Source organism: Nelusetta ayraudi, unplaced genomic scaffold (genome assembly GCF_046127955.1).
Source record: "Nelusetta ayraudi isolate G7.1 ecotype Tasmania unplaced genomic scaffold, CSIRO-AGI_Nayr_v1 ptg000041l, whole genome shotgun sequence".
Lineage (NCBI taxonomy): Eukaryota > Metazoa > Chordata > Actinopteri > Tetraodontiformes > Monacanthidae > Nelusetta > Nelusetta ayraudi.
The window spans coordinates 1227113-1253360 of NW_027466091.1; the positions used below are offsets into that span (position 1 = coordinate 1227113).

The 26248-nt window shown below is 44.6% G+C and overlaps 4 protein-coding genes across 12 annotated transcripts in view; 3 read left to right on the forward strand and 1 right to left on the reverse strand.

Annotated features, from left to right (window-relative positions):
- nsd3 (nuclear receptor binding SET domain protein 3) overlaps positions 1-3458 on the reverse strand; it is a 21361-nt gene extending 17903 nt beyond the window's left edge. For 4 of the 7 annotated variants that reach the window (XM_076033321.1, XM_076033323.1, XM_076033322.1 and 1 more), the window contains exons 1-2: positions 2975-3458; positions 151-1025 (exon numbers count right to left, since the gene is read on the reverse strand). In XM_076033321.1, coding sequence (XP_075889436.1) covers positions 151-981 — 831 coding nt within the window. In that variant the 5' untranslated portion in view covers positions 982-1025; positions 2975-3458. The other 3 variants (XM_076033318.1, XM_076033319.1, XM_076033320.1) reach the window with 3 other exon arrangements.
- On the forward strand, positions 2091-14157 carry letm2 (leucine zipper-EF-hand containing transmembrane protein 2). Its single transcript, XM_076033324.1, has 12 exons — positions 2091-2233; positions 4471-4723; positions 5386-5454; positions 6546-7056; positions 8003-8146; positions 9442-9585; positions 9740-9943; positions 10057-10176; positions 10411-10530; positions 10768-10863; positions 11174-11242; positions 11849-14157. Exons 3-12 carry the CDS (start codon positions 5408-5410, stop codon positions 11903-11905), a joined length of 1512 nt encoding a protein of 503 aa, XP_075889439.1. The 5' UTR covers positions 2091-2233; positions 4471-4723; positions 5386-5407; the 3' UTR covers positions 11906-14157.
- Positions 14158-15601: 1444 nt separating this feature from the next.
- gck (glucokinase (hexokinase 4)) lies at positions 15602-23601 on the forward strand. 3 transcript variants are annotated; one of them, XM_076033328.1, is made up of 10 exons: positions 15602-15815; positions 18384-18546; positions 18667-18821; positions 19382-19501; positions 19605-19700; positions 20412-20511; positions 20615-20798; positions 22299-22454; positions 22565-22798; positions 22953-23601. In XM_076033328.1, the coding sequence occupies exons 1-10, from the start codon at positions 15807-15809 to the stop codon at positions 23098-23100; spliced, it is 1365 nt and encodes a 454-aa protein (XP_075889443.1). In that variant the 5' UTR covers positions 15602-15806; the 3' UTR covers positions 23101-23601. The 3 variants fall into 3 exon arrangements, with proteins under 3 accessions (XP_075889443.1, XP_075889441.1, XP_075889442.1); XM_076033326.1 differs by lacking the exon at positions 15602-15815 and adding an exon at positions 17988-18176; XM_076033327.1 differs by lacking the exon at positions 15602-15815 and adding an exon at positions 17988-18176 and having other exon boundaries at positions 22571-22798.
- A 393-nt stretch (positions 23602-23994) lies between these two features.
- On the forward strand, positions 23995-25472 carry myl7 (myosin, light chain 7, regulatory). Its single transcript, XM_076033329.1, has 7 exons — positions 23995-24027; positions 24213-24314; positions 24548-24623; positions 24744-24848; positions 24932-25010; positions 25093-25141; positions 25219-25472. The coding sequence occupies exons 1-7, from the start codon at positions 24025-24027 to the stop codon at positions 25321-25323; spliced, it is 519 nt and encodes a 172-aa protein (XP_075889444.1). The 5' UTR covers positions 23995-24024; the 3' UTR covers positions 25324-25472.
- The last annotated feature ends 776 nt before the right edge of the window (positions 25473-26248 follow it).

The following is a 26248-nucleotide window of genomic DNA, read 5'->3' on the forward strand; positions in this document are numbered from 1 at the left end:
AAGTTCAAACTGTAACACATATATAGTGTCGTATTCTTAAAAATAAAAGAGGAATAAGCTCAAAGCAAATTATTTAAAAATATAATATTTGTCCTAACCAAACTGTGCAATTGCATTCATGAACATGCAACGTGAATACACTCAGGTTACCTGCAGCTCTTGCAGAAGGTCTCCACACAGCGCAGATTCAAACAGCTCTTTCCCGTTCTGATACGTCTTGATGATCTTCAGCTTGATCTCCGGGGAGCTGGTTTTCTTCAGGACCCCGCCAGAGGTGTTGGACAGGGCGAGAGTGGGCTGGGGGGAAGGGGTGCTGTCCACAAGGGAGGGAGGGGGGCTGGAGGACGGCAGGTGGAGCGGAGGCGGGTGGGGCAGAGTGTGGCTGATGATGTGCGGCGTCTGAGGCAGGAGATGCTGGCTGGGCAACGGCGGCGGCGGCGGACTCTGCGGGTGTGGGTGGGTTTGTATGTGGGGTGGGTTCGAGAGGAAGTGGTGTGCGTGGTGGTGGTGGTGGGGGTGGTGATGGTGGTGGTGGTGGTGCGGGTGGTGGTGGAGGTGCGGGTGATGCGTTGGCAGGGGCGGCGACACGGGAGACAGGGGTCTCTCCTGGAGGCCGGGCCCTCTCAGGACGGTCCCTTCGCCCGGCATGAGGCCGTGATCGCCGTAGCTCCGTATGGCGCCGTAGCCATTGGCCGAGCCGTTGGGGAACTGCGAGTACATGGAGAACTTAGCCTGCGGCTCGTACAAGCCCAGGCCAGGCGGGTAGCCGTTGGACACCTGTGACATGTCCTCCGCAGCCGACTGCGGGTAGGAAAACTCTGCGTCCAGGGCAGCATCGTAGGAGGGTCCACCATCCTCGCCCGGGTCACTACCGGTGTCGCAGGTGCCTTCCTGTCTGATGTTGGCTGAGTCAATGAGCTGAGGGGGTTGCTGAATTGTATTTCCCATGATCCCTTGCATGAAAGAGAAGGAGAAATCCATTGTTGGGCTCCTGCATCCTTAACTGTCTTTTTCTTTGAACGGACCTGTTGATGAGGGAACACAAAACCGTGTGAGACACAAGTGGTCATCATCATTACACTCCCACATTAACAACGGCAGTTTTTGCCTTTTCCAGATTGACCGTTCGCTGTGCGAGATCAATGCATTTAACGTTTTATCAAGCAAGGCCGTGGAAATGATGTATCCGTCTTGCACCAGAATGACATTCAATGTCTCTTTTTTTTCTTTTTTCTTTTTTAAATAGTGTTTGATTTTTCAGTTTCTTATAATCTGAGCAAAACTGTCCATCCGCCTGAATGCATATCACAGATTCAACATAATTGGCTTGGCAGTTCAGAAGTGTTTAAATGATCAGTAGTTTCTTTCAATTATTCAAAAGAGGTGTCATATAATTCCTGGTTTAACGATCTTGACTTGGTGGTTAGGACACATGTCCAAACAGGTCCTCTTTCCTTTGTACAGATTAGCAGTGAAAAGCTAATACCGGGCACAGCTCTCACCGTCTGAACAATGCCTTTCTAGAGAAATGTTGATCACAATATCTGTGTGTCTTGTTTACAAGAGAAAGAGACACAAAAGGACTACCAACTTCCCTAGAGTTAAACGATTAATGACACAGTAAACAAGAATAAGATAAACAAACAAAAAGAAAGAGGTTACTGCCGAAATGATGATGTATTTGTCACTTAGGCAGGCAAAAGTGGATTAAAAACAGTCCATCTGTGCTTTGAAAAGGAAAAATAATAATAAAAAAAAACAACAACACTTGGACTTTTAGGTTACTTTTAAAATTGGGACTGACCTTTGGTCTCTTTTGGACAAATCAATTATACAGACATATACAGACATATGTGTAATCAAAAAGGACTTATGTCGAAATGCTGAGTTAAAGCCAGTTGGTCAAACACGATAGAAACACAAAGTGTAGCATCAGAAGAACGACTTCACCGACGTGGAGAAAATTAGCAGAGTCCCCTTTGATAATCACACCGGAAATGTCTTTAATGAGTTATAAGTCATTTGGAACTTTACAGCTTCATTACAGCGCACATGGCGGGCAGTTCTCAAAATCAAAACAAAGAGCAACCAGCAGTCGCCTTCCAGGTCCAACACACAAACACTTTTCGTCCACATGATTTTTGAGATGAGCGAGTGACGACTTCAGCGCTGCGTGTTTTCACTATTCTGAGCAATTTTGCTCAAATGTAGGGAAATACCGCGACAGCTCAAGGTAGATAAGGGCAACTTAAACATGGTTTTGGTATCAACGTAAAAAGGGAATGCACCTACGTGTGCTTTTACGTCTGTAATAGCGAACACGAATGTTTGACTTAAAAAAAACAACAAAAAAAACTACGCGCTCCTGGAGTAAAAAGATGCCCGCGTCGAGCCAAGTGTTTCAGTGAATGATCTGAGAGCTCTCGGCGATGCTAGCCCAAAGCTACCTGGCATCAAAAGGGGGTTGTCTTCGAAACGCTGGGCACCATTATAAACGTGAAAAGGCGGGATAATGCACGCATATCGGCTCGTTGCACATTCCACACACGGGACAGAACGATTTAAGGGTTTTTGGGGTTTTTTGTTCGTTTACCGTGCATCACACATGGAACGAGATGAAAGGGGGAGCTAGCTAATGTTGGCTAGGCTAACATTCCAATGCCAATATGGCTGCCTTTACCCCCTTTAAATCAAATTGTCTATCGTGATTATACCTCCATCACTGGCGGTTGGGAGTACAATGCTGCTGGAATAAGCTTAAGGCACGAACAGATAAAAGCAAACGGCTCCGTCCGGAAACGGAGGGGGCACAACAACACGCATTAAGCGAAGCGGCAGCGGCGGCGGCGGCAGCAGCAGCAGCTATGGAAAACACGCTTGACGCTAAAGACAGGGAGCAAAGGAGCAGCACAGATTTTGATGCCGAGTCGAGGGATGCAGAGGGGGGAAAAAATTAAGAATAACATGTCAATACCTTCAGCGTGTCCCATTCTAAACACATACACCAGCCAGCAATGTTTCCTCGTTTAAACTGGAAGAAAAAAATAGATATGTATCCTGTTAGAGAGATAAAGCGCAGGCCTTTTCCTTTTTTCGTTTTAACGCAATTCTCAACAGAGAGGAGGAGGAGGTGTTACGCTATTTGGTCGCTGCCCAATCCCAATGCTTGGCTCTTCCTCAGTGTAGGGGCTGGAGCATTTAGTGAGAACCCCTGTTGGTGACTGATATGTTCAATCGCGCCCCCCTCCTCCGCTGTGCAGCCGTCTAAATAATAAACTCCCAGCTCCCTCTCGCTCTGGCTCAACAAAAGCGCCTCTCCGTCCGCCAGGGCCCAGCATATCTCACGGCGCAGCGCCACATCCAGACCCGAGAGGTTAACAGGGCCACTCCAGGTAGAAAATAAATAAATAAAACAGTAAATTAAAAAATAAAATAAATATATATATATATATATATATATATATATATATGTATATATTATATGCAGATGCGTAAGCGGCAAACTACTTGTGGTGAAAAATGACAGTGGGAAATGAATGCGAAGCGTTTCGAAATTAAAGTCACACCTACATTTGAAATGAAAGAGGAAATGTGTCGTTTTGCATGTGACCGACAGGATGTTGCTCACAAACAAGTTACATGACATGATAACACGATTTCATTTCATGTTCATTATACTTTGGTAATGTGGGCCATGGTAAAAGGTGTAGAATATTTAATGTTTAAAAAAAAAATGTGATAATAAACTCCAGCCTGCCCACAATCTCATGATACAGATGCTGGTGATACGTTTGCACCAGCATCTCTGATTGGCTAACACAAAGCCTCGTTGACAGGTCTGCTCAAAGATGTTAGATAAATGGAGAAGATAACATCGCACTCTGCTAATATTTACACTTGTTAGAATTTCTGGTAATCTTCCACTTGAACCAAACGGGTTTGGTTCTCTCAATAACAAAAATGCAGGTCCCTCAACTTACTTGTTGGTGGTTGTACCTCCATCTTCGCCTAACACTATCTTTTTGCAGCACAGATCGGGATTAATGAGGCTGCTTCGCATTGTACATACATTAATCATCATTTTAAAACTGAATTAATTTTAATTGAATTAAATTAATTTTAATTCCAACAAATAGCTTAAATAGTGATGTCTTTTGTATTCTCATTTCTTTATTCTAACAAGGATTACTTTGACATTTTTCATGTTTCATGTCGTTTCATATTGGAATGCCTTAACTTTATCAAACGTTAAAATAAATTTCACAAATCAACATTCTTCTATCAATTTGACTTTTATATGTAGTTATTTTATGACTTAGTTCTGCAAAACTGTCAGGGTGCGCATCATACTTGTTTGACTACCTACAACGCAATCGGTTTTCAATCCTCAGAGTAGTACATCTTGTACGACACACGATCTTTGGTCGGCACGCACACAATATTGACGCATGTATGCGTTTGACCTTTCAGTGTAGCTGCTGTGCCTGCAAAGGCTGCATCAGCTAGGTCGTCAGCAGTCGAAACGCAACCCATCGGGAACCTCTTCACAACGACAAACCCCACCGTAAATGGGTGTATCATCTCATCCAGAGCCAGAGTCGTCTCAGCAGCTCACGTTCGCCGATAGACGTGGATGGATTATTTCATTCACGTATCACCGAAAAGTCTTCCAACGCCCCGTCAGCAAGCGGCTATCCTAGCTCCGCCATTGACGCAGCAGCAGGTTAGTGGGCTCGCCGTCCGCGCACACACACACTGCCATTTCACCAGCTAGCTTCTGCTTAGCCACCGGCAAGCTAACAAGCCGAACCGCCGACGCTAGGCTGTGTGCTGGCAGTTGTTAGCACGATGCTAACGTACGATTAAACAGCCGACAAGTTTCAAACATAAGACTCGGAGTCATATCACTATCAAGTACCAACGGTAATAAGTTATTTGTATATGGCAACAAATAATTTGATTGCTCTCAAAACGTTATGAATGTCCCTCTGAGTATAATTTTCGTTTAGCACTTAACTTTTGTTTACGTTTTCCAAACAGAACGTCAAAGATGACCGGATATATTTCTCGATATGTCTATGTTTTGGTATCAAGTAGTGCGGTTAGTTGACTGTATGGAAGCTTACTCAGTCAAGAGTGACATGGACCGGGTTACGGTATACGACATCTCAGTGCGGAGACGCGTTGCCTTGTGGTATTACGTAATAAAGTGCAAGAGTGCCGTTCCGCTGCCCAGTTTAACTTTATCTCATGACGACACTTATCGATACCCTTTACTGCATGACGTCGACGGTGTTTTCCGCTGTTTGTGTATGTTGGCAACGTCTGAGTGCACTTTAGCAATAACACCACCGTGTCTGTCTCTGTGAACGTGTGCCTGAACAGAAACCCGTAATCTGCTCCTGCAATGGCTGTCGCTAGTCACCAGGTGCTCCTTGCAGTCACAAGATCAAGGTAAGGAACTTGGACTCGACCATTAGTTTGTTGTATTTATAACACAACTCCCGAAAAACCTTACCAAACATTGACAACTTCTTTTTTAAACAACCAAGCGACACTCTGTCAGTAATTACACGCTATTTTTGTTCCGCCTGGACGGTGTTAGAGGAGGGTCAGAAGGATAGAATGCGACTTGCCAAAATACGCTTCTACTTGAAAAAAAAAAACAATTAAAAAAATGCAGTTTCATCTGTATTTTCACGATTGTAATTGTTTTTAATATCATTTTTCAAAATATGTATATCCCTATATTCTCTTCTCTAGTCACTCTGCAAATAACTGCTTCACATTTATAGTATATGTAAAAGGTTTGTTTAAATTCATTATTGTTTCCATTGAAACAGAAAGTAGCCTTTCTTTGGCTGTATTGTACTCCTCTGCATAACAAGTGGCCTCGTTATCAGTTCAGAGGTAATAAGTGCTGCTGACCTCATGTTTATACCACAGGACTGTTTGCTTTTGATCAATGGAGCAGAAATAATTGGACGCGTACCTTTTCCACCTGTGCTAATGTGTCCCTTAGCAGCACTTACCTGTGGAATGAAAGACGTTTAATTATAAGGAATCTCCAGACAGTACTCTAAGTAACACATGAGCCGGTCTCCATGTGGCATTATAAAATAATTCAACTTTTAAGCAGCACATACTTGCATTTTCATTCGATAATTGCTAGTTGTGTCTTTGTCTCTGTTGCACATTCTTTTTAACCTACTTACTGGGGACGTCAGTTTTTGTCAAGTGACTAGTGAAAACTTAACAGCTCTGCTACTTCCTTCACATAGCATGCTCATTACACCAACAAAGACTGGAGGAGAGACAAGGAGGAGTCTGTCTGACAGACAGCGTTGCTTTGATCCTTTTGTTACTGGCCCAGTAATTTATGGGCAGTGAGCACAAGATATTAGATTTATTCTTCAGGTTTCGTGTAAAAGTGTAGAGTTTTAAATACTGACTATTTTATCTTTTTAAACTAAACCTCTGCCGCTCTCGTTACTTTGATACTTTGCTGTGTGTACTAACCACTTGATTATGGTCTCTGTTTCCAGGGGATCCTATTTGTTGACCAAGAGACACAGCTGCTGCTCTCTGTCCTCCAAAGCTTTGCTCCACGCCTCACCTTCCCGCCACATCTCCGTCACATTTTCAATCAGGCACTCCCGCTATGGCTATATCCACTCTTACCGAGGCCACAACTCCCCCCTCCTCACCCGCTGCATGCATAACTCAGCTGCTTGGCTGCAGGAGAAGAAACCCGAGGATGCAAAGGTCTCGCCAGCAGCAACGACCGCAGAGGTGAAAACGGACTCTGTGGTCGCTGCGCCTCCGTCTCAACCTCCGCCCGTCCCCGACCCCACTCCGACCGGCAGCACGGTCGGCACGGTTTCCCCAGTGCAGGAGAGGGCAGTCTCAAAAAAGTCTCTGTACCAGAGGATTGGGGATGAGTTGAAACACTACTACAATGGCTTCCGCTTGCTCGGCATCGACATCAAGATTGCCGGCAGGATGGTTTGGAGGCTGCTGCACGGACAACTGCTCAGCCGCAGAGAGAGGAGAAGGGTAAGAAAAGTTTGTTTCCAGGAAAATGTTGGATTGAAAAAAAAAAAAATCCAATCCTCTTAATCATGGACCTAAATGTAATGCATTCATTAGCGTAATTCTGAAATGTGCTCTGTTGATGCACATCTCTTCATAAATGTTTTTTTAAAAACAGCCTCAAACATTAATGCAGACTCATCAACAAATACTTACTATATAAAACCCATGTCTTGATAGTTCTGAATCATATTGTAACTCATCAGGACTATCCAGTTGTCTTCTTGCTAAACTGATGAGTAATTGTTTGCTGATTTGTTCCCGCTTTGATATTTTGGATTACCCCGAGGTCTCAACAGGATGTCTGCCTGCCCTTTTCTACCCTTTTAAAGACTAACTACCAGCTTTTCAAAATTGTCCTCTTGGCTTGTTCTCCTTTCACTCTAGTAGTTGGATCAGTCTGTCAAACAGTAGCTTTAGGGCCCCCGCTACTACACGTCCCTAAGAAATGACTCCTGGGTTTAAACAGTGAAAAAATGGCCATGGATTGTTCAGTGACAGGCTCAGTTTTACCACTTATGAGACACTTGTAGTGTTAATGCTCTGATGAGCTGAGTTTATTTAGCTTTTTCTGGAAACAATTTCTTAAGGAAATGACGCTGGTGGATCCAAGAGAAAATATGTGATTGGTCTGCCCACTTGGTATCATCTGTATCGTGGGCACTGTACATCAAGTTGTACAGTGCATTGCATGGTAAAACTATATTTAGGCTGTTTTTGAAGGATACCAGCAGAGCCTCAGTGCACTTGTAATAGATATTCACCCCTCACAGTCCCCCCTCGACACACAGACACACACAGACACACACAGACACACACACACACTTTCATAGTCATGGGAACTGAAAGCAGCGTCTGTGTCACTGTCCGCAGTTTGTAACGTCAGCATTTATCTCCCCTGTGTTTACAGCTGTTGAGGACCTGCGCTGACCTGTTCCGCCTGGTCCCCTTCATGGTGTTTATCATCGTTCCTTTTATGGAGTTTCTCCTCCCGGTCTTCCTCAAACTCTTCCCCGAGATGTTGCCCTCCACCTTCGAGACGGAGTCCAAAAAGGCATGTGTTCATGTACACACACTGACAGACAGACAGACACACACACACACACACACCCTGGCCACCCCTATGAACTCTTCACTGTGTTCACAACGGTTATGCAATATCGCAGATAGGACTGTAAGTGCCGCGTACCTCAAGTCACCTCTGGAATCTCAAGTGACAGATTGTACATTAACAGGAGCCTTTTTGTCCTACACAGACTGTCTGCTGTGTTGATTTTAAATTACAAGTAAACGCAGGTGTAATGGATTCAATTCATTTTGCATCTGCCCCTTTAATGAGCCGCTAACTCTGAGAGTCATCAGTTCCATTGATGACGCCTGTGCTGAGCCTCCCATTTAATGCCAGTTCCAACAATCTGCGCAACGCAATAACTGAACACAATACTGTAATTTATTTAGTTGTTTATGTATTTCATTTATAAGTTTATTTAGACGGGACAGTGCATATTGATAAGCACTGAGTACACGAGAACTCACTGTAAATACGCCACACTTGGCACTGCTGCTAAATTTCATCCGTGGTCCCCAACAGGACAACACTTGACATAGAAATTACAACAGTATAATAAAACAATTGGCATAAAAAGTCCATAAACATCCACGAGTCCATAAACGTTAGCACATCTTAATTACATAACTACACTATTGCACTCGCACCAGCCATAGACGCACAACTGCACACACAAGATTGACCCTGATTAAACATGGCTGCAGGTGCTCACAAGTTTGCTTCACAGGTTTTGTTGTAAAATTCACTTCTGTGGTTGTCCATAATGATTCTTGCAAAAGAATTTCTGAAACAAATGACCTGTCGGCTACTTTTTCATTTTAGTAGTAAAGGTGGCAGACCTGTGAATTTGGTTCGCTCAGGCTGTCAACTCTGATCTTCCCAGTTTAGATCATGGTTGAGAGAGTCTCAGAAATGTTCTTGTGCCCTGAACAGCCTTAGAGGTGCCCAGCCGCAAAGATTCTTTACAAGGAGGAGGAGGGTGATGAGGGGTCCGGGCGTGGGGGGGGGCAGCAATATATCTAATGCTTGTAGAGTACATTGTAAACCTGAAAGTGAAATGAAAATTTGTAGTTCAATAGCTTCTAACGCACTTTCTGCTTGTTATTATCTGCTTCAATGAATCAATAGAAAAATAAAAAAAATAAAGATTTTTCAATACAATTCAGGCAACTTCACTATGCTGGGAGAAAGAAAAACATTCATTCCTTATTCCTGGATTTTCATGAAAGAGCTCTTTTTGAAAGGGGCCGTAAAAGAAAAACTGCCTCTTCTCTCTGCAGGAGGAGAAACAGAAGAAGGGGCTGGCAGCTAAACTGGAACTGGCCAAGTTCCTCCAGGAGACCATCGCTGAGATGGCTCGAAGGAACAAGGCCAAAGCTCAGACCGAGGACGAAACCCAGCGCTTCTCCACATACGTTCAAAAGGTAAACTACGCCCTCGTGATTCAACTGTAAAATGTGTCAATTTGCGTTGTAATTTCCTCCCGTTTGCCCTTTCACTCCCTGTCCTAACCCTGCGCTTGTGAGCTCATTGATAGAAACTGAACTGTCCGTCTGCCACGTTCATTTTGCCCGTCAGGTTCGAGGTACCGGCGAGCAGCCGACAACGAAGGACATTGTTCAGTTCTCAAAGCTGTTTGAGGACGAGCTGACGCTGGAGCACCTGGAGCGCCCCCAGCTGGTGGCTCTGTGTAAGCTGCTGGAGCTGCAGCCCATCGGCACAAACAACTTGCTGCGTTTCCAACTGATGATGCAGCTGAGGACCATCAAGGCAGACGATGAGGTGAGAAAGAGAGCGGAGGTCACACAATGAAGTCAAGTAGAAATCATTTGGCTTCCTCTAATTACAATGAGACAGCGCTCTAGTGTCAAAGTTTGTCTTGCGCTCCCTGTTAGATGATTGCAGCAGAAGGCGTGCCAGCGATGAGTGTGTCCGAGCTCCAGGCGGCGTGTCGCAGTCGGGGGATGAGGTCACTGGGTCTCACCACTGACCAGCTACGTCAGCAGATGCAGCAGGTGAGAAACTGACCGTTACTTTCCAGCGTTTAAATGCTGTGTGAAAGTATGAACGGTGTCTTCTCTCAGTTTTGCTGTAACCATCACAGAGTCAAAATACAGGAGTGTCGTATGACGAGAAATATCTTGAAACAAGTAATAAGAGGAGATGTGTTTAATTTTTTTTGTTAAGTTTATATAATCACTGCATGTAGTTCTATTGTCTGTTTGTAATAAATGCTGTCCTCCATCTAGTGGCTTGACCTACACCTGAAAGAAAATGTTCCTCCATCGCTGCTGCTGCTCTCCAGAGCCATGTACCTGACCGACCTCAAACCCAAGCCCCCTGTCATCCCGCCTGTCCCCAAACTTGAGGTTTGACCATTGTACTGTTCATGTGTTCTTCCGTTTCGTTTGATATTTCGGACTAAGGGGCTGGTTACAAAAACACTCTTGGAAAAACAAAAAACAAAACACGTTTACACAGAGCTGAGTTTGTAGGGAGTGGAACAAACTGTGGAACAAACTGCTCAGCCTGCCTCAGTAGGGATGCGTAATTGTCGTCGTTATCATCACACCACGTTTCATATTCAACTGTTTTTGATCTTTCAGAAAACGCCTCCCCCCAAGGAGAAGACGGGAACAAACGCAACCTCAGCCAGCACTGATATGTTGAAGGACCCTGCTCGCATCATCAAAGATAGACCGGTAAATGCAACTTCAAAAAAAAACAAAAAAAACAAGTCAGTGACGGCTGTTGTGGTTGTATTTGCTAATCAATTATTAACAGACAGGAACTGTAGACATGAAACATCTTCATAAAACAAAAATAGACTAAACCGACTGTTGGATGCTGCAATTTCAATTAAACAGTAAACACTATTTAAAAAGTAAAATATGTGTAGAAGCAATTTACAACTATTACTAACATTACGTTTAGGGTAGAGTGGCGGTTTTACAGAAAAATGTGAGATCCTGCTGCCCTGTTTGTGACTCATTTTGTCTTTCTGAACCGCAGGGTGACGAGCTGAGAGACAAGGCTCCCCTGGTGTCCGACAAACCTCTGAGTCCTGCTGAAGTCCTTCAGGTGAGAGAGCGCTGTTTGCCTCACGGCCATACAATGGCCAAGCAGGCTTGCATAAGGCTTTCTTCCTGGCTTTGATCGTTCTCACATGACCTACTAATCCCCTCACAGTGCCACACAGTTGTTAATCTGGGAAAACGATAAAGAAAAAGAGCCGAGAAAGTGGGTAGAGACGGTTGGAAGTCAGTTTTGTTCAGAAGAAGAGGTGCAAAGAGAGTTTTACACCGAAACTGTCGAGGATAAAAGATGGAGGCTGGCGGTTGACCGAGCGGCTCAAGCGTATTTGTGTCACGTGTAAAAATAGCTGGTAAAAATAGACCCATCACTGTCACACGTGCCTGGAAATGCAACACAACTTGAAAGCAAAGAATCACTCCACAGACACAGGACGTGGTTTGATCCTTTTGTTGCACGCTTCTTGTATGCAGATGTAATTTCTGAACAAAAATCTTGGGTATTATGTATTCTCACTTTTTTTTTTTTTTTTTTACAAAGCATTGAAAACAATTCAGTGTAACATCCATTGTGTTCATTTCTCAAAAAGAACGTGTTAAATCATTTGTCGTGGTGGATTCTCATCAACTTTGGACATTTGTGCTTCTTCCACAGGCTAAAGCAGCCACGGAGGTGAGCCAGAAGAGCAAGATGAGTGCCAACGGTGTATAAAGATGCATAAAGATGCAGAGGACCTTCTGGATGGGCGCTGGGTGGGTTGTGTATGAGGGCTGACACGGTCTTGTGTCCTGTGCATTGCCAGCTAGTAGGAGGTTCATCTTGATCTCCAGCTGTCTACAGTCACTCTTTTGAACTTTTTTTTGTTTTTGAAAATTTCCATTGGAACTGAAGGAGAAAAAACAAACTGTTTGCAATTTCACTTGATTAACAGATGGTGTCTATAATCGGCACCAGTGTTTTGTGGGTTACAATTGCATCCACATTTCTGTAAAATGGCTAAATCTCCAATTGGCATGTTCAGATCTTGCATAAAAGGCAGTTGTTTTTTTTTTTTATCTCACAGTAGCATCGGCTGCAACATCTACATCTTCTAGCTCTGTGTTCGACATCTGTGTTGGCATCTAACACATACAGCCAGGACACCTGTATTGGTGCAGCACTTCATACCACTCCTAACATATCCCCACCAGTGGTCCACGGCGGCGCCCCCTTGTGGTCTCGACCTGTAATTTTTGTAAATAGCCTGTATATTTGTTTCCAATTTTATTTGGTTTTACTTTGATATACAGCTTTGCTCATACGGGACTTGAGAAAGATCACCTTTTTAAGATAGTTTGCTAAACTTTTTGCTTCAGCAATCGTCCCCGAGTTCTTGCTTTCTCTTCGGCAAGCGAGTCCACAAAGACGTGATGAACGAAAAGACAACTAGACGGACAGTGTTTGACAGCAGTGGCATCCCCGTCTGGTCTGCTTGGTGTTTCCAGCAGACTCGGACTGGCGTTGCCTCTGAGCTCTGTGGGCACAGCCCAGCTGCTTGTTGCTGCACTTGGCAAACGTGCACTTGTATATAAAGGGGGTCGATCCTAGTGACGCGTAGCCTGTTTCCGCCAGTAAACCTCTGAGCGGACTGTTTGTATAAAAATAATAAATAATTCTAACGGCAGTGTTTATCTGCGTATACGTTGTATGCAATCTGACGCAAGCCTAGGATGCTACAATGTCTTGAAGCTCATAAGAGGAAATAGTTTTTCTTTGACAAAGATATATTATTGAGATGGGAGAAAGCCACGTAAAGGATAATTATTTTTTTGTTATAGTGGTTTTAACAGAAACTAAAGTATAGCATTATGACCGATTGGCCAAAACATCCTGCTTATTGAAGCGCTCCATGACCCCAGGAAGCTGTTGTCGAAGAGTTTGCTACAGCAGTGTGTACTGTATATGATCATACAGTGTATGTGTGTGTGACAGTGCTTATGACCCCCCGCCCCCCTCAACATTGCACACTGTGTGACTTCATTGTTGTGAAATGAAGGTTTTTTTTCTCTGCCCCATTTTCATCTTTTGCATAGATACTTGCCCCATGCCCCGCTCCTACCCGCCCACCAGGTGGCGCCTGTTAACGATTACGTATATTGTTTTGGGCTTAAGAGATTACAGGTAAAGATATTTATTATTGGTTTGACATATGTGCCTAAAGTTAAAGGGCAGCCGTGTTTGAGTTTTGCCATCAGCACACATATTTTCTATATCTGACCATTGTCTATTCGTATGTAGGTTCAGTTATTTACCTCAAGTGTATTTACAAATCCCAGCTGCACCTTTTTCTCTTCCGTTGAATGTGTCCTGTACCCTTCTCCCATTTTTAGTCCATGTGGCCGTCCCCTGTTCTCATCACTAGTGTTCATACTAAATCAGTCAATTGCATTTTTAATCTGCCCTGTGATTGAGGTGCATAGAAATCTGAGAAAAGCAATGAAATAACCTTTTTCGGTCAAACATATTGTGACTTTCTCTTCCTGCCATAATATCAATTTGTTACCCCAGGGGTTGTGTGGCCATGTGCCTCACCGGTGCACCTCACACTGGACTGATTTGACATGTTTGCTTATTGGTAACAGCTCAGATCAATTTATTCAAAGGACTCAACTAGTTACATATTTTTACAGTGCCTGAATATGAAAATTCAGTTTGGATGCACCCACCAGACTCCCATTTTGTCTGTCCAATAATTATTTTTGTCAGCTTGCTTTGTCCTGGTTTCTTCCACGAGCAGCAGTCTGTCTTACTGTTGCTCTACTTGTGTGGACCTTCTACTGTCATGGATGCTTTGTACATCAGTACAGGTGTGTGTCAGTACAGTTCAAACTACTGCTGTCCTACTCTTTGCCATGTCAAAAAGAAATGAGTGTTCAGGGTGATGAAAACGGAAACATTCACTGGATTAAAACATTAAAACCCTCTGTAGTTGTGTGTTTTTTTTTGTTGTTGTTGTTGTTTTCCATCAACCGTGTGCCGTGGTTCTATAAGATTTTTCTGTTTCTTTCAGGGCAGCTGTAAAATACGCGCATATCTCTTATGGCCAGCAGATGGCACCGTTATCCGAAATCGCTGCCTGAATTTAAACGTGCATGCCGGGTTCATGCACTTCGGCTTTGGTTTTAAGCTAAAACCCCAGAGTTTTGGCTGCAGACGTCAAGCACGGGGACAAATCTGTTGCTTTCTGTAGCTCTATGGAGTACATTATTTTGGCTGTGATAAGGTGAACAGCTGCGGTTTTGTTTAAGCTACCAGCCCAGCAGCGAAGGGGCAAGTGACCTTTCAGTGAACTGTCCTCCTGAGCAATGCCTGCATCGTGCAGACACAGCCCTCGTAATAACAGCGAATCACTGCATCGCAGAAACTGCTACCGCAACAACTGATATATCCAGATGAACAAGGAGAACTCTGAAACCCGATTTGCAAGATCAGTTTCACTGGTGCACTTGAGCTGGACAGTTTTGCCCACCTTTGTGGTGTCTCTTGGGGATTTAAATGTTTCCCCCCACAGTTGTTGCGATGGGAAGTTCGAACCTAGTGATAATTCAGGTGTATGGTCCCTGATAAATGTATGAATGCAATCATTACTCAGATGAGCAATTTAAAATAATATCCCAACTTTTGAGAAATTAGAAAAAAGAAAAAGAAAAAAAAGAGCAGCATTTCCTCCAGGGACTGAAAGATCGGAGCAACAATATAAACGCATTCATGATCCCTGCCACTCACAGAAGCCCTGCAAGAGACATAAACTCATGACATCTTGGTGGCCTCGTGAGTCTACGACTTTTCTTTTCCCCCCGCCTAACAAAAACATGGCACCCTCAATTATGTTTTCCTGGTACTGTTGCCCCATTTAACAATTTCGTCCTGGTCACTTAACGGCGGTGGTAAGTGTTTTCCATGGCAGAAGTGTGCCCGTAATCCATTTCCAAGGCAACACACCGAAACCATTTGGGCCACAGAGCCTCGAGGTGCATCAGCTGCACCAGTGGGAAGGAATGGCGTTTTATTTCCTTGCTTTCGCCTCAACTAATTTTCGGCTGCGCTAAAATGTCGATGCGACGAAGTGGCTGACAGCACTGACAGTCTGCGCTAATTTATGCGTCCTGTCTGTTGAAGCTGATTGCGCATCAGCTGCGCCCCCTGCGCACGGTAATTGGAGGTTGTTTTTTTTTTTTTTTTTTTTTCTTTTTTTAATGCAACAACGTGGGACGATTTCGCAACGTTTTCGGGAATAAGAATGCGTCCGCCGATGTTTTTCTTCCTTGGGCAAGACTGGCAAGAACCAATTATCCATATGTTCCTGATGCAGTCCTGAGAGATCTGCCAGCTGGGCCTCGAGAATACGACAGGAATACGGATTGTGATGATTCTGAAGGATCCCCCCCCATAAATAGATCTACATATATTTTTGTGTTACGGGATGATCTTTTAATTTACACCCCCATCCAAGGACGCGATCCAAATCTGGAAATTCTCAGTCTCCAATACCCTTGTGAGGAGCGGCGGAACCTTGACTGCAGCGCACCGATGGTCAACAGGGCATCCGGGATCTAGTCCTCGTCGAGATACGATGGATAGGGTGAGAAGTTTGACACAGTCAGGCTCGCAGGACTTTGTGTTAAATGAATGAACCCTGGTCTCCTTGCGTGTGTCAGTGGCGCTCAGGACGCATCAGGCTCAATTTTGGCATATTCATGTGCGAATTGGTGTGCTTTTGTTTTTTTTATATTAAGTTAGTATACACTTAGAAGTTAAAATAAGTCAAAAATCTAAAGGGGCAACCCCCGACTCTCACTGTGATGCAGCAAGTCCTGCAACGTTGCATCTTTAATATTTCTTCAACTCAAACATTTATAAAAAAAAAGAGTGAATCTGTCACAGATTTGATAAGAATTACATCGGATTGGGGGCAAACTCACAATGTTGTTTGATGTGACGGGGTGAGTGTGTGGGTCAGTGCAGCCTTGGGGTAGTGGGGGAGAGGGTCACATTTACCTCACAGCTGGGTCAGGGCTTTTCTTAGCTCTGACCTCTGCTCAGGTAAACTGATAAAGCAGCGGAGGCCTTCACCTGTGACACTCGATTGTTAGTTTTACGGGTCATTCATCCCCCGCTGTTGCTAAATTTAGACTGGTTTCTAATTTTACACACACGGGCCTGTGTTTTACTCTTTGAAGACCACAAAGTTTCACCACCAGGCAAAACTTTTTGCCCTCTGTGTTGCTTGAGTTGGAATCACAAGGTCCACAGTTGTTTGTTTTGACTAGACGTAAAATGCCTTTCTGGGAAGCTTTACAGGCCGCAGGTTATAGGTGACAGGTTATAGGGCGCACATTCTTATAATAATTTACCACATGTATTTTTTTTAAAGGTTAAAAAGCCGTGAGACATCTGTTTCATAGCAAGAAAGTATCCATAATACTCTTCATTTACACCTGTATTATTGTATTCCCCATACTTATGTCAAAATTGTAAAGTCCAACTAATACGGAGAAGCTTTAGCAGCAAACTAGAACTGAGAAAACCCTCTGCATTAAATAGATATATAGCAACTATCATAAAATATCAGAAATACTTGTTAAAATATGAGTATTGAACTGGCTGAACAACATAACATTCCAGCAGACCTCCGAGTGCAAGGAATGCATTGGGAAGGAAAGTCCTCAAAAATTTTAAGAATTAATTTATTATCATGACAAATAATAAATATTATTTTCTCATTGGCAAACTTTTTTTGTAGTTTATTTCCCCATAAATTTTAGGTAATCCGTGGCAAAAATGATTTCGACAAATACATTAAAAAAAAAAACAACAGCTAGCAGGTTATGACATAAGCAATAATATTTGCTGCATTATCTAACGCTGTTGGGCTGATCTAAAGACTTCTTTTTTCGAGCACCATTCTGTAGAAGCAAGTAACATTTCTCACAGTTAAAATGTTTCTCAAACTATTGCAAAAAAGCAGAATTTATTTCATTTGAGATAAGAAATGCATGAGTCCACATGAAAATACTCAAACTCAATTTACTAATTTATTAAAAACGTGGGTGTTAGAATGCAGCACACCTGTTTCTTATCTACATCTATCTATTCCTTTTCTTTATCTTTACTACTTTCTACACTGTAGATACACACTGAAGACAGCAAAAGAAAAAAAAGTTCAATACCTAAACATGTTATATATATATATGTATATTTGGTTATGAAGGGTGGCTAATCTAGAACATCTCTAAAATATAAAACTTATTTGAGTTGGTTCTCACTTTTTTGTTTAATATATGTGTGTATTCATTTATAGTTTTGATGCCTTGAGTGACAATCTAAAATGTAAATAGTCATGACAGTGAAAGGAAAACCATTAAATCAGAAGTAGGTGTCCAAACTTTTTCCTGGCAGTATATCTGTAAAACATTTGTAATCATGACAATTCAAAAAGGAAATCACTGACAGGAGCTGACAGCCAAAAACTAAACAGTTATGTGTCCAACAATCCACCAAAGGGAAAAGATACTGCATGTGCGCTGAGCTTCAGGGTGAATTATTTAAGAAAAATTAGGTCAAGTCAAGTTTTGCTTCTTTTTTTTCCCGAAAACTTTGTGTGTTCTTGTGGCACAGAGGTGCGTGCGTGTGCGCGCGCATGTTTCAAACACACTGGTGGCCAGATGGGCCGAGATGTAGGAAGGGAAGGCTATTGGCGCGGCGGTGTGGCCGGCCCCCTTCACCTGAGCATAAAAACAGCTGAGCTCCTCATTCAGTGGTACTCACACTTGACTGGCTGTGCACACACACAGGCTGCACACACACTCACCACACGCCTAGAAACCCTTCTCCGAGGTTCACTTAGCCCAAAGCTTTGAAGATGCCGTGTGTCAGCTCTCGTCTGGACCAGATGGTGAAGATGGCTCCTAGCTACAGCTCCGTGGTGGATAAGATCCTCATGGTGAGACCTCCATTCGAGTATTCCAGCGTCGTAGTTGTCACTCGTTGTTTTGGCAGTAGGCCTCGGCAAAGAGCCTGTCTCAGATATCGACGTGTTGCCTCGTCCTTGTCACGTTACCCTCGGCTTGTTTTTGCAGTATTTGATTGACATTTGCAGCCTCAGCTTCTTATTTTCCCTCCATCAACGTCTTATCCTGTCTGGCTGCAGGTAGAGCAGATCCTGTCAGAGTTCCGGCTGAACAAGGAAGATCTCAAAGAGGTGATGAAGAGGATGCAGTGCGAGATGGAGAGAGGGCTGCGGTTAGAGACGCACGAAGAGGCCAGCGTCAAAATGCTGCCCACCTACGTCTGCTCCACCCCTGAGGGATCAGGTAGGTGCAAAAAAAATGAAAACTTGTTGATAGTCAAAGCGATGAGAGAGACACGTGGTTAACGCGGTGCGTGTCATTTGACAGGACTTCCGTTGATATGTAGCATGTGTTTTCTGACAGAGGTGGGGGATTTCCTGGCTCTGGACCTGGGAGGCACCAACTTCCGGGTCATGCTGGTGAAGGTTGGTGAAGACGAGGGGAAGAGCTGGAAGGTGGAGACCAAGAACGAGATGTACTCCATTCCTGAGGATGCCATGACCGGCACTGCTGAGATGGTGAGGACAGCACAGGATGCATGGCAAAGTAGTTTGAATCTATACAGGACACATGCTGACTGTGAAGTAGTTGTAGAAGTCGTAGTAGTAGTACTAGGAACACTAATGGCAGTAGTAGTAGTGATAGTCTGCTCCCATGTATGGGCTCGATGTGTGTGGAGGCGAAAATAAACCTCATCCTGAATACGTATAACTTGTAACCAGCTTTATAACAAAAGGTCATGTATGACTATAAATACATGTGTATGTATGTATTTGTAGATTATAATGTAGAATTCAGATATAAAAGTGCATTTTGTCCCATTTAAAAAGGGAAAATGCCTATCTATGTGGCAGTTCGGAGGCTGAATTGAAACTTAAGTGTGTCTCATATATTATTTTCCATATGTATATAGTATTATTCTATTTACACATAAACTATAGATTTCTGACCAACCTCTGATTATATCCTGACTCCAAGTTACAGGATTATTGTGCTAAAGTATTTTTTTCTCCTTTAAAAAAACAAAAACAAAATTCAGTTTTCACACTTCTTATTTGTTTTCATGGTCTTGTTGCAGCTGTTTGACTACATCGCAGAGTGTATGTCAGACTTTTTGGACAAACACCACATCAAGCACAAGAAACTGCCGCTGGGCTTCACCTTCTCCTTCCCCGTGCGACATGAGGACCTCGACAAGGTGGGACATGTACACTTGTCAACTGTCTTGAGCTCCTGTAATACGGTCATGTTCATTGTTGATTTTTTTGTTTATGTATTTTTTGTTTCACATGTCTTCACAGGGTATCCTGCTTAACTGGACTAAAGGTTTCAAGGCATCCGGGGCTGAAGGGAACAATGTTGTTGGTTTACTCAGAGATGCCATAAAGAGACGAGGGGTGAGTATTCTGTTCTTTTAAAGCAAAACTTTGTATTTTTCGACCTTAAAACATGGTAGTTTCAGAATTATGCTTAAATTTCATCGACTGCTGGACACTGATAGGGTGTCACTTGCTAGCCCGCGAATGTCTGTCCACTCTAGCCATGCAGGACAAAGTACTTCAAAACATTTACACACTCAGTGTTTATATGTTGAACTGCATTAGTGGTCTGCGGTGTGGTGCACTGTGTTTCCCCGAGTGACCACTGGGGGCGTTCGGATTACAAGTGTTGCATTGTGTGGGATGTTCCGGTGTGTCAATAAAGTTCTGCAATTCAACCGCTACTCCTCTTCTCAGCTCCGGTAAATATCTTTGGAGTACCAGTGTATGTTATTACGTGCAACAGCACATCGGGTAAATGTACAATAACTGGCGCTGAGAATTGGATTTATACCCACACAGTGCACCAAACCGCAGACCACTAATGCAGTTAAATATACACATAGTACTTCTATAAGAGTCGTAGCTTTGCTGTCTTAAACCACTTCACCAGACACTGTTTTCTCCTAATCCTTGTGAGTTCCAGAAAACAAATTGAATTTGTTTTTATATAATTCCACACAATATCAATATGCAGTCAATTGCCAGTCTATGCTTTAATCAGTTTATTTCTCCCACTAGTATCAGGGTGAATTAATTTAAAAACTTGAATTTGTTGTTGCCCTTTAGGACTTTGAGATGGATGTGGTTGCCATGCTGAACGACACAGTGGCCACTATGATTTCCTGTTACTACGAGGACCGTGGCTGCGAAGTTGGGATGATTGTCGGTGAGCACTTTTTCCAACACCTCCCTCAGAACACCTAAGTTTGACTCACCTGGTTAAGAAAAGGTGGAATAAGTTACTAAAAAAGTATTGTCACTCCGACTAGGCACCGGCTGCAACGCGTGCTACATGGAGGAGATGAGGACCGTGGAGCTGGTGGAGGGGGAAGAGGGCCGCATGTGCGTGAACACAGAGTGGGGGGCGTTCGGAGACAACGGCGAGCTGGAGGATTTCAGGCTGGAGTACGACCGCGTGGTGGACGAGACCTCCATTAACCCCGGCCATCAGCTGTGAGTCCGAGCGCCCACACTTTCAGTGATGCCAATGCTTAGCCCTACCCCCAAATGGATACACCTTATCATGCCAACAATATGACAGCACGACTCGAGAATCCATGCAGAATCACACTTACACATTACATCAACTTATCCAATCACAGGACACGTACACGTCCATCTCAGCGTAAGACTTTCTAGCTGGCCTTGGCGTCGCAGACTCCAGATCTGATTGGCTACTGCAACTGGCCGGTTCTGTTTGCCTACAGCATACAGCTGTTGACTCTGAAGGCCTCAGGCAGATTTCATAGAACCTGACAACACAAGCTAGCTGAAATATGATTGGTTAAAAACTCTACCTAAAAGAGTGGCGGCAGCATCACCAAGAGGGTATAACACCAAATGAAGCGAACAGACTGTCCGTCCATCCATCCATTTTCGATACCCACTTATTCCTGAGCTCAGTTTCACGGCGGTCTGCTGGAGCCTCTCCCAGCTGTCATAGGGCGACACTCTGGACAAGTCGCCAGTTCATCACAGGGCCACGTAGAGACAAACAACCAGTCGCACTCACAAACACTCCAACAGACAATTTAGAGCTTCCAATTCACTTCACATACATGTTTTTGGACTGTGGGAAGAAGCCGGAGAACCCGTAGAGAACCCACGCAGACACAGGGAGAACATGCAAACTCCACATAGAAAGGTCCCAGGCCCAGAATCGAACCCACAACCTTCTTGCTGTGAGGCGGCAGCGCTAACCACTGCCCCAAACAGAATACGAAGAACAATTTTATTTACATATTTACAAAAAAAAAAATACTCTTCTGAGTATGTTGAGTTCCAGCAGAGAAGACCCTGCTGTCCCTGACGGCCCACCACTGCCCACCCTTGACCTCCTTTCAGTCCGTGCATGCGCACTAACTCACCCACGGGGCACATGCCCAGAATCAATCATCCCTCTGTGGCACCGCTCACCTGACCCTTACCTGACGGTTCTGTGTAGTTGCCGGGCTACCAGCTGTTTTTCCCCCCAACGCCGTGTGGAAATGGCAGGAGCCCTCATACGTCAGCGGCCAGCCGAGCGGATGCGGGTGTCAGATTAATGAGCCCTCTCCCTTTGGTGCCACGGTGCCTCTTGGAGCTTTATGGCTCATTAGCTTTGCCACCAGCAAAGACGCGCGCACACACACACACACGCACACACACACACACACGCACACACGCACACACACGCACACACGCACACACACACACACACACAAACACACACACACACACACACACACACAACAGTTGGTTCCAGGCCGGTTCACCCTCTTTAGAGCGTTGACGTTGGCATCCTCATCCGCTGCACTCTGCCCTCTCAGAGCGCCTACAAAGAAAAAGCTGTTTGCTCATGTGTCGCCCATCCCCTCGTTAATTGACTTCACCTCCTTTTTTTCCTTTTTTTTCCTCATCCATGCCCATGTTTTTTATAGAGATGTGTTTTTTTCTTTGTTTTTCCTCCCGCAGTTACGAGAAGCTGATCAGCGGGAAGTACATGGGCGAGCTGGTCAGACTCGTCCTGATGAAGCTGGCGAACGAAGAGCTGCTGTTCAACGGCGAGGCCTCCGAGCTGCTGAAGACGCGCGGCAGCTTCGAGACGCGCTTCGTCTCGCAGGTGGAGAGGTGAACAGAGAAACACTTCACATTATGGACTCGAGCTGCGTGCAACACATCATAATGTCACTCTGCAATGTGCGCTGCGTGCCAGTGGTAACCTCAGCGTCTTCCTCCAGTGACAGCGGGGACAGGAAGCAGATCTACAACATCCTCTCCTCGCTGGGCGTTCTGCCGTCAGAGCTGGACTGCGACATCGTGCGTCTGGTCTGCGAGAGCGTCTCCACCCGCTCGGCCCACATGTGCGGCGCGGGCCTCGCCGCCGTCATCAACCAGATGCGGGAGCGACGCAGCCAGGACGCCCTGGTGATCACAGTGGGCATCGACGGCTCCGTTTACAAGCTGCACCCATGGTGGGTCACCTCGTCGCTCTCGATTCCGTCATCTGAGTCCAGCAAACTCAGTTTATCTCCCTAACGCCTCATTCTATGCAAGTATGAATGAGTTGCCGAGGGATTCAGGATGCTGTCGGAAGACCTGACTGTGTTTTTTCCCACTCTGTTTCAGCTTCCGCGACAGGTTCCACAAAATCGTCAGGGACCTGGCCCCTCGCTGTGAGATCACCTTCATCCAGTCGGAGGAGGGCAGCGGTCGCGGGGCGGCTCTCATCTCGGCCGTGGCCTGCAAGATGGCGGCGTGCATGCTGCCGCAGTGACTGGACTCTTGAGAACTCTGACGACGCGAACGCCGCTGGAGTATGAACAGAAAAGATCTGGCATCAATAGGTTGTGTTTGGTAGTACTAGACCACCTCTGTAGCACTTTCAATGTTTCTGAATCTTAAGATTTGGTTGACTGTGGTGGGTGGCACTGGCCCATTGGGAAGTGGCTATATTTATAAGGGAGAGTTGTGATAATGCTGCACTACATGGAGGAGGAGGGGAATTAGGAGGAGGAGGAGGAGGAGAAGAAGAAGAAAAGTGTTTTTGTAAATTCACTTGTATACTTTGGCCAAATGAAATTCATTGCTGTCCTGTGAGGTCATTTCTCTTTGTGAGCGATGAAACCTTTCTTTGAGATGTTTGTATTTATATTGCGTGTTTGCCACCTAATGTGTGTATGTAGCCCAGTAGGTTGTGCCTATGTAACATGTCACAGCTGTGAATAACCTTGTAACTGTATATAAAATATGAAATTAAAATAAACTATTTCCTTTATTTCACTTTGTGGGTTTCTTCACTGCGAAACGCGACTTCGCCACCGACTGCTCAGCGGTCGGTTCTGGGGAGGATCTGGATCACATCAGATCAGAGATTATTAAAACATTTTCAAGAAACGCAGAAAAAAAAAGTGCATCAAACTCTGAAATTGCACCCACCAAACACACACAGCGAGCTCCGTTGCTCAGAGTGTCAGACGTCAGAGGTCACTTGCTGTCCGTCGTCGCTCCTCTTGTCTCTATTTTGCAGCTCTGAGGAATCCAGTCGGCCTCACCTCTTATCAGAACGGCACCACCACGGCCATGTAAGGGGCTGTGGTGCCCACCACAGGCTATTATAGGAGCGCGTGAGATAAGACCGGAAATAAAACCCACCCCAGCATCACACCTCTGCTGGGAGACCACGTTCCATCCCTCAGACATGGTAAGACTGTTCCTTCCTTCTGTAGCTCCAATTGGCAGCAAAGAATAAAATAAGTGAAAAGCGGTTTTTGGTACAGTTTTTTCAGTCTGTGCCGTATTTCGGCCCCCCGCTGACTGATTCAAATTTTTTCCCTGTCGTACGCTCAAGAGAAATTCAGCGTTGGGTGCTTGTGGTTGTTTTCCCAGGCGAGTAAGAAGGCCTCAAATAAGAGACAGAGGGGAGGACAGAAGGCTTGCTCCAACGTCTTCTCCATGTTTGAGCAGTCTCAGATCCAAGAGTTCAAGGAGGTACGCTGCCGTGTGTTCTATGTCTGGAAATAATAGAAACCTGACGCTGTCGGTTGTAGATTTTGACCAAAAGAGGTTCAAGTTAAGGAAGTAAAATGGCTGAAATATCATTTTAATGGGTTAATTTGCACATCCAAGGCTTTAACAACTTAAAATAATGTTATTTTCAAGTGTTAGCTTTGTGTAAAAGTCATATGCTATAATCCTTTATAATTTTGTGCTTTACTCTAAAGGCTTTTGGCTGCATCGACCAAGACAGAGATGGTGTTATCAAAAAGCAGGACCTGAGGGAAACTTATGGGCAGCTGGGTACTTTTAAAAAAAAAAATTTTTTTTAATTTTATTCTATATTGTCACCTTACAGAAAGGTTAGTAGAGTTCATGACAGCATGTGATGATGGTGATGATTTGTGTGTGTCCACTTTGCAGGGAAACTGAACGTTCAAGACGAAGAGCTGGATGGGATGTTAAATGAAGGGAAGGGTCCCATTAACTTCACCGTCTTCCTGACTCTTTTTGGGGAGAAACTCAACGGTACGATCAAAACGTATATTTGAACTTTGCTCAATGAAACGAGTCGAAGATGCTGAACTGCGCTTCCTTCCTATCTCACTAAGGTACTGATCCCGAGGACACCATCCTTGCCGCCTTCAAACTCTTTGACCCCAACGGCACTGGCTTCGTTAACAAGGACGAGTAAGACGCTTCATTTTGATAAGCTTTCACCGCGTTGCACAACTTCTAGTCTGTAACCCAGTTGTTTTTGTTCTCTAACCAGGTTCAAACGATTACTGATGAACCAGGCGGATAAATTCACAGCAGACGAGGTTGTTTTTTGATGTTTTCACCAGATCCTCAACTATCTCAAGATATCATCTCACTCACTCATTCTCCGAACCTCCAGGTGGATCAGGCTTTTGCCCTCGCCCCCATTGATCCGACCGGCAACATTGACTACAAGTCGCTCTGCTACATCATCACACACGGAGATGAGAAGGAAGAATCCTAACTGGCACAGTCAAAAATAGCCCTCAGACATCAGTGAAGCCACTCTCCCCCGCTGCGCTGTTATCTCGGTGTGACGTGTGTGTTGAAGAGTCGAGTGTGGAACATTTCAAATACTCAAAATCCCATTAAACTGTTCAACTGTCAAAAGTGCATTAACAGCAAGCCTTTGCTCATGTTTTTTTTAAGTGTCTGACAATGTGAAAAAGTTGGGTGTTAATTATTTGCTGCTGTCTCTGAATAATTTATAACATAGAATCACTGACAGCTGCTGTGTTGTGTTGAAAAGATCCTCGCTGAGAACTCATAACATGTCACCAGATATTGTTGAAGAACCCCCTCGTGGTAACAGCGCTCCCCACTGGGGATCAATGGAGTGGCAAGTCAGTGTTGACTCCCAAGTTGTTTGTGGTGTTCCTCTGGTGCTGCTCTGATGGAGCTGGGATGTTTGGATGTTAAATTCCTTTTGCCACAAGAAAATAAATCAAAATTTCCTGAACAGCGGCTAAGAAAACAAAACGTCAACGATAAAACAAATCTACATCCTCTAATAAAGCCGTTGCAGGCAGGCCTTCCCGCTCCAGTTATTGGGTGCACTGTTGTCATGGATACGTCAACAAAAAAGTGCACAACCCCAACGTACGGCCTGCACAGCGAGCAAACAAACCACAACAAGAGGACCGCAAGGAGTGTGTGTGTGTGTGTGTGTGCGTGTGTGTGAGTGTGGGTGAAACCACCTTCATCACATGTGCAAAGGGGGAGTTGCGTCCAAATGACTGTAAAAGTTCATCATCACCGAGTTCCAAGAGAAATCTCGGGTCAGAGTGGCAGCGATGCCGACAGCATCTGGAGCTGCAGGCAGGGTGGATTCTTCTGGAGCCGATGCAGCACACAAGACCTGGACGCTGGACGGACTCCAGACGAAGGGA

Excerpts from the sequence above, each read along its gene's own strand:
- letm2 (XM_076033324.1), top strand. The coding sequence starts at position 5,408 with ATGGCTGTCGCTAGTCACCAGGTGCTCCTTGCAGTCACAAGATCAAG. Across the intron at positions 9,586-9,739 it reads TCTCCACATACGTTCAAAAG|GTTCGAGGTACCGGCGAGCA; the intron begins GTAAACTACGCC and ends TTTGCCCGTCAG. Across the intron at positions 10,864-11,173 it reads GCATCATCAAAGATAGACCG|GGTGACGAGCTGAGAGACAA; the intron begins GTAAATGCAACT and ends TCTGAACCGCAG.
- gck (XM_076033326.1), top strand. The coding sequence starts at position 18,096 with ATGCCGTGTGTCAGCTCTCGTCTGGACCAGATGGTGAAGATGGCTCCT. Across the intron at positions 19,502-19,604 it reads GACATGAGGACCTCGACAAG|GGTATCCTGCTTAACTGGAC; the intron begins GTGGGACATGTA and ends ATGTCTTCACAG. Across the intron at positions 20,512-20,614 it reads CGAAGTTGGGATGATTGTCG|GCACCGGCTGCAACGCGTGC; the intron begins GTGAGCACTTTT and ends CACTCCGACTAG.
- myl7 (XM_076033329.1), top strand. Across the intron at positions 24,315-24,547 it reads AGATCCAAGAGTTCAAGGAG|GCTTTTGGCTGCATCGACCA; the intron begins GTACGCTGCCGT and ends TTTACTCTAAAG. Across the intron at positions 24,849-24,931 it reads TTTTGGGGAGAAACTCAACG|GTACTGATCCCGAGGACACC; the intron begins GTACGATCAAAA and ends TATCTCACTAAG.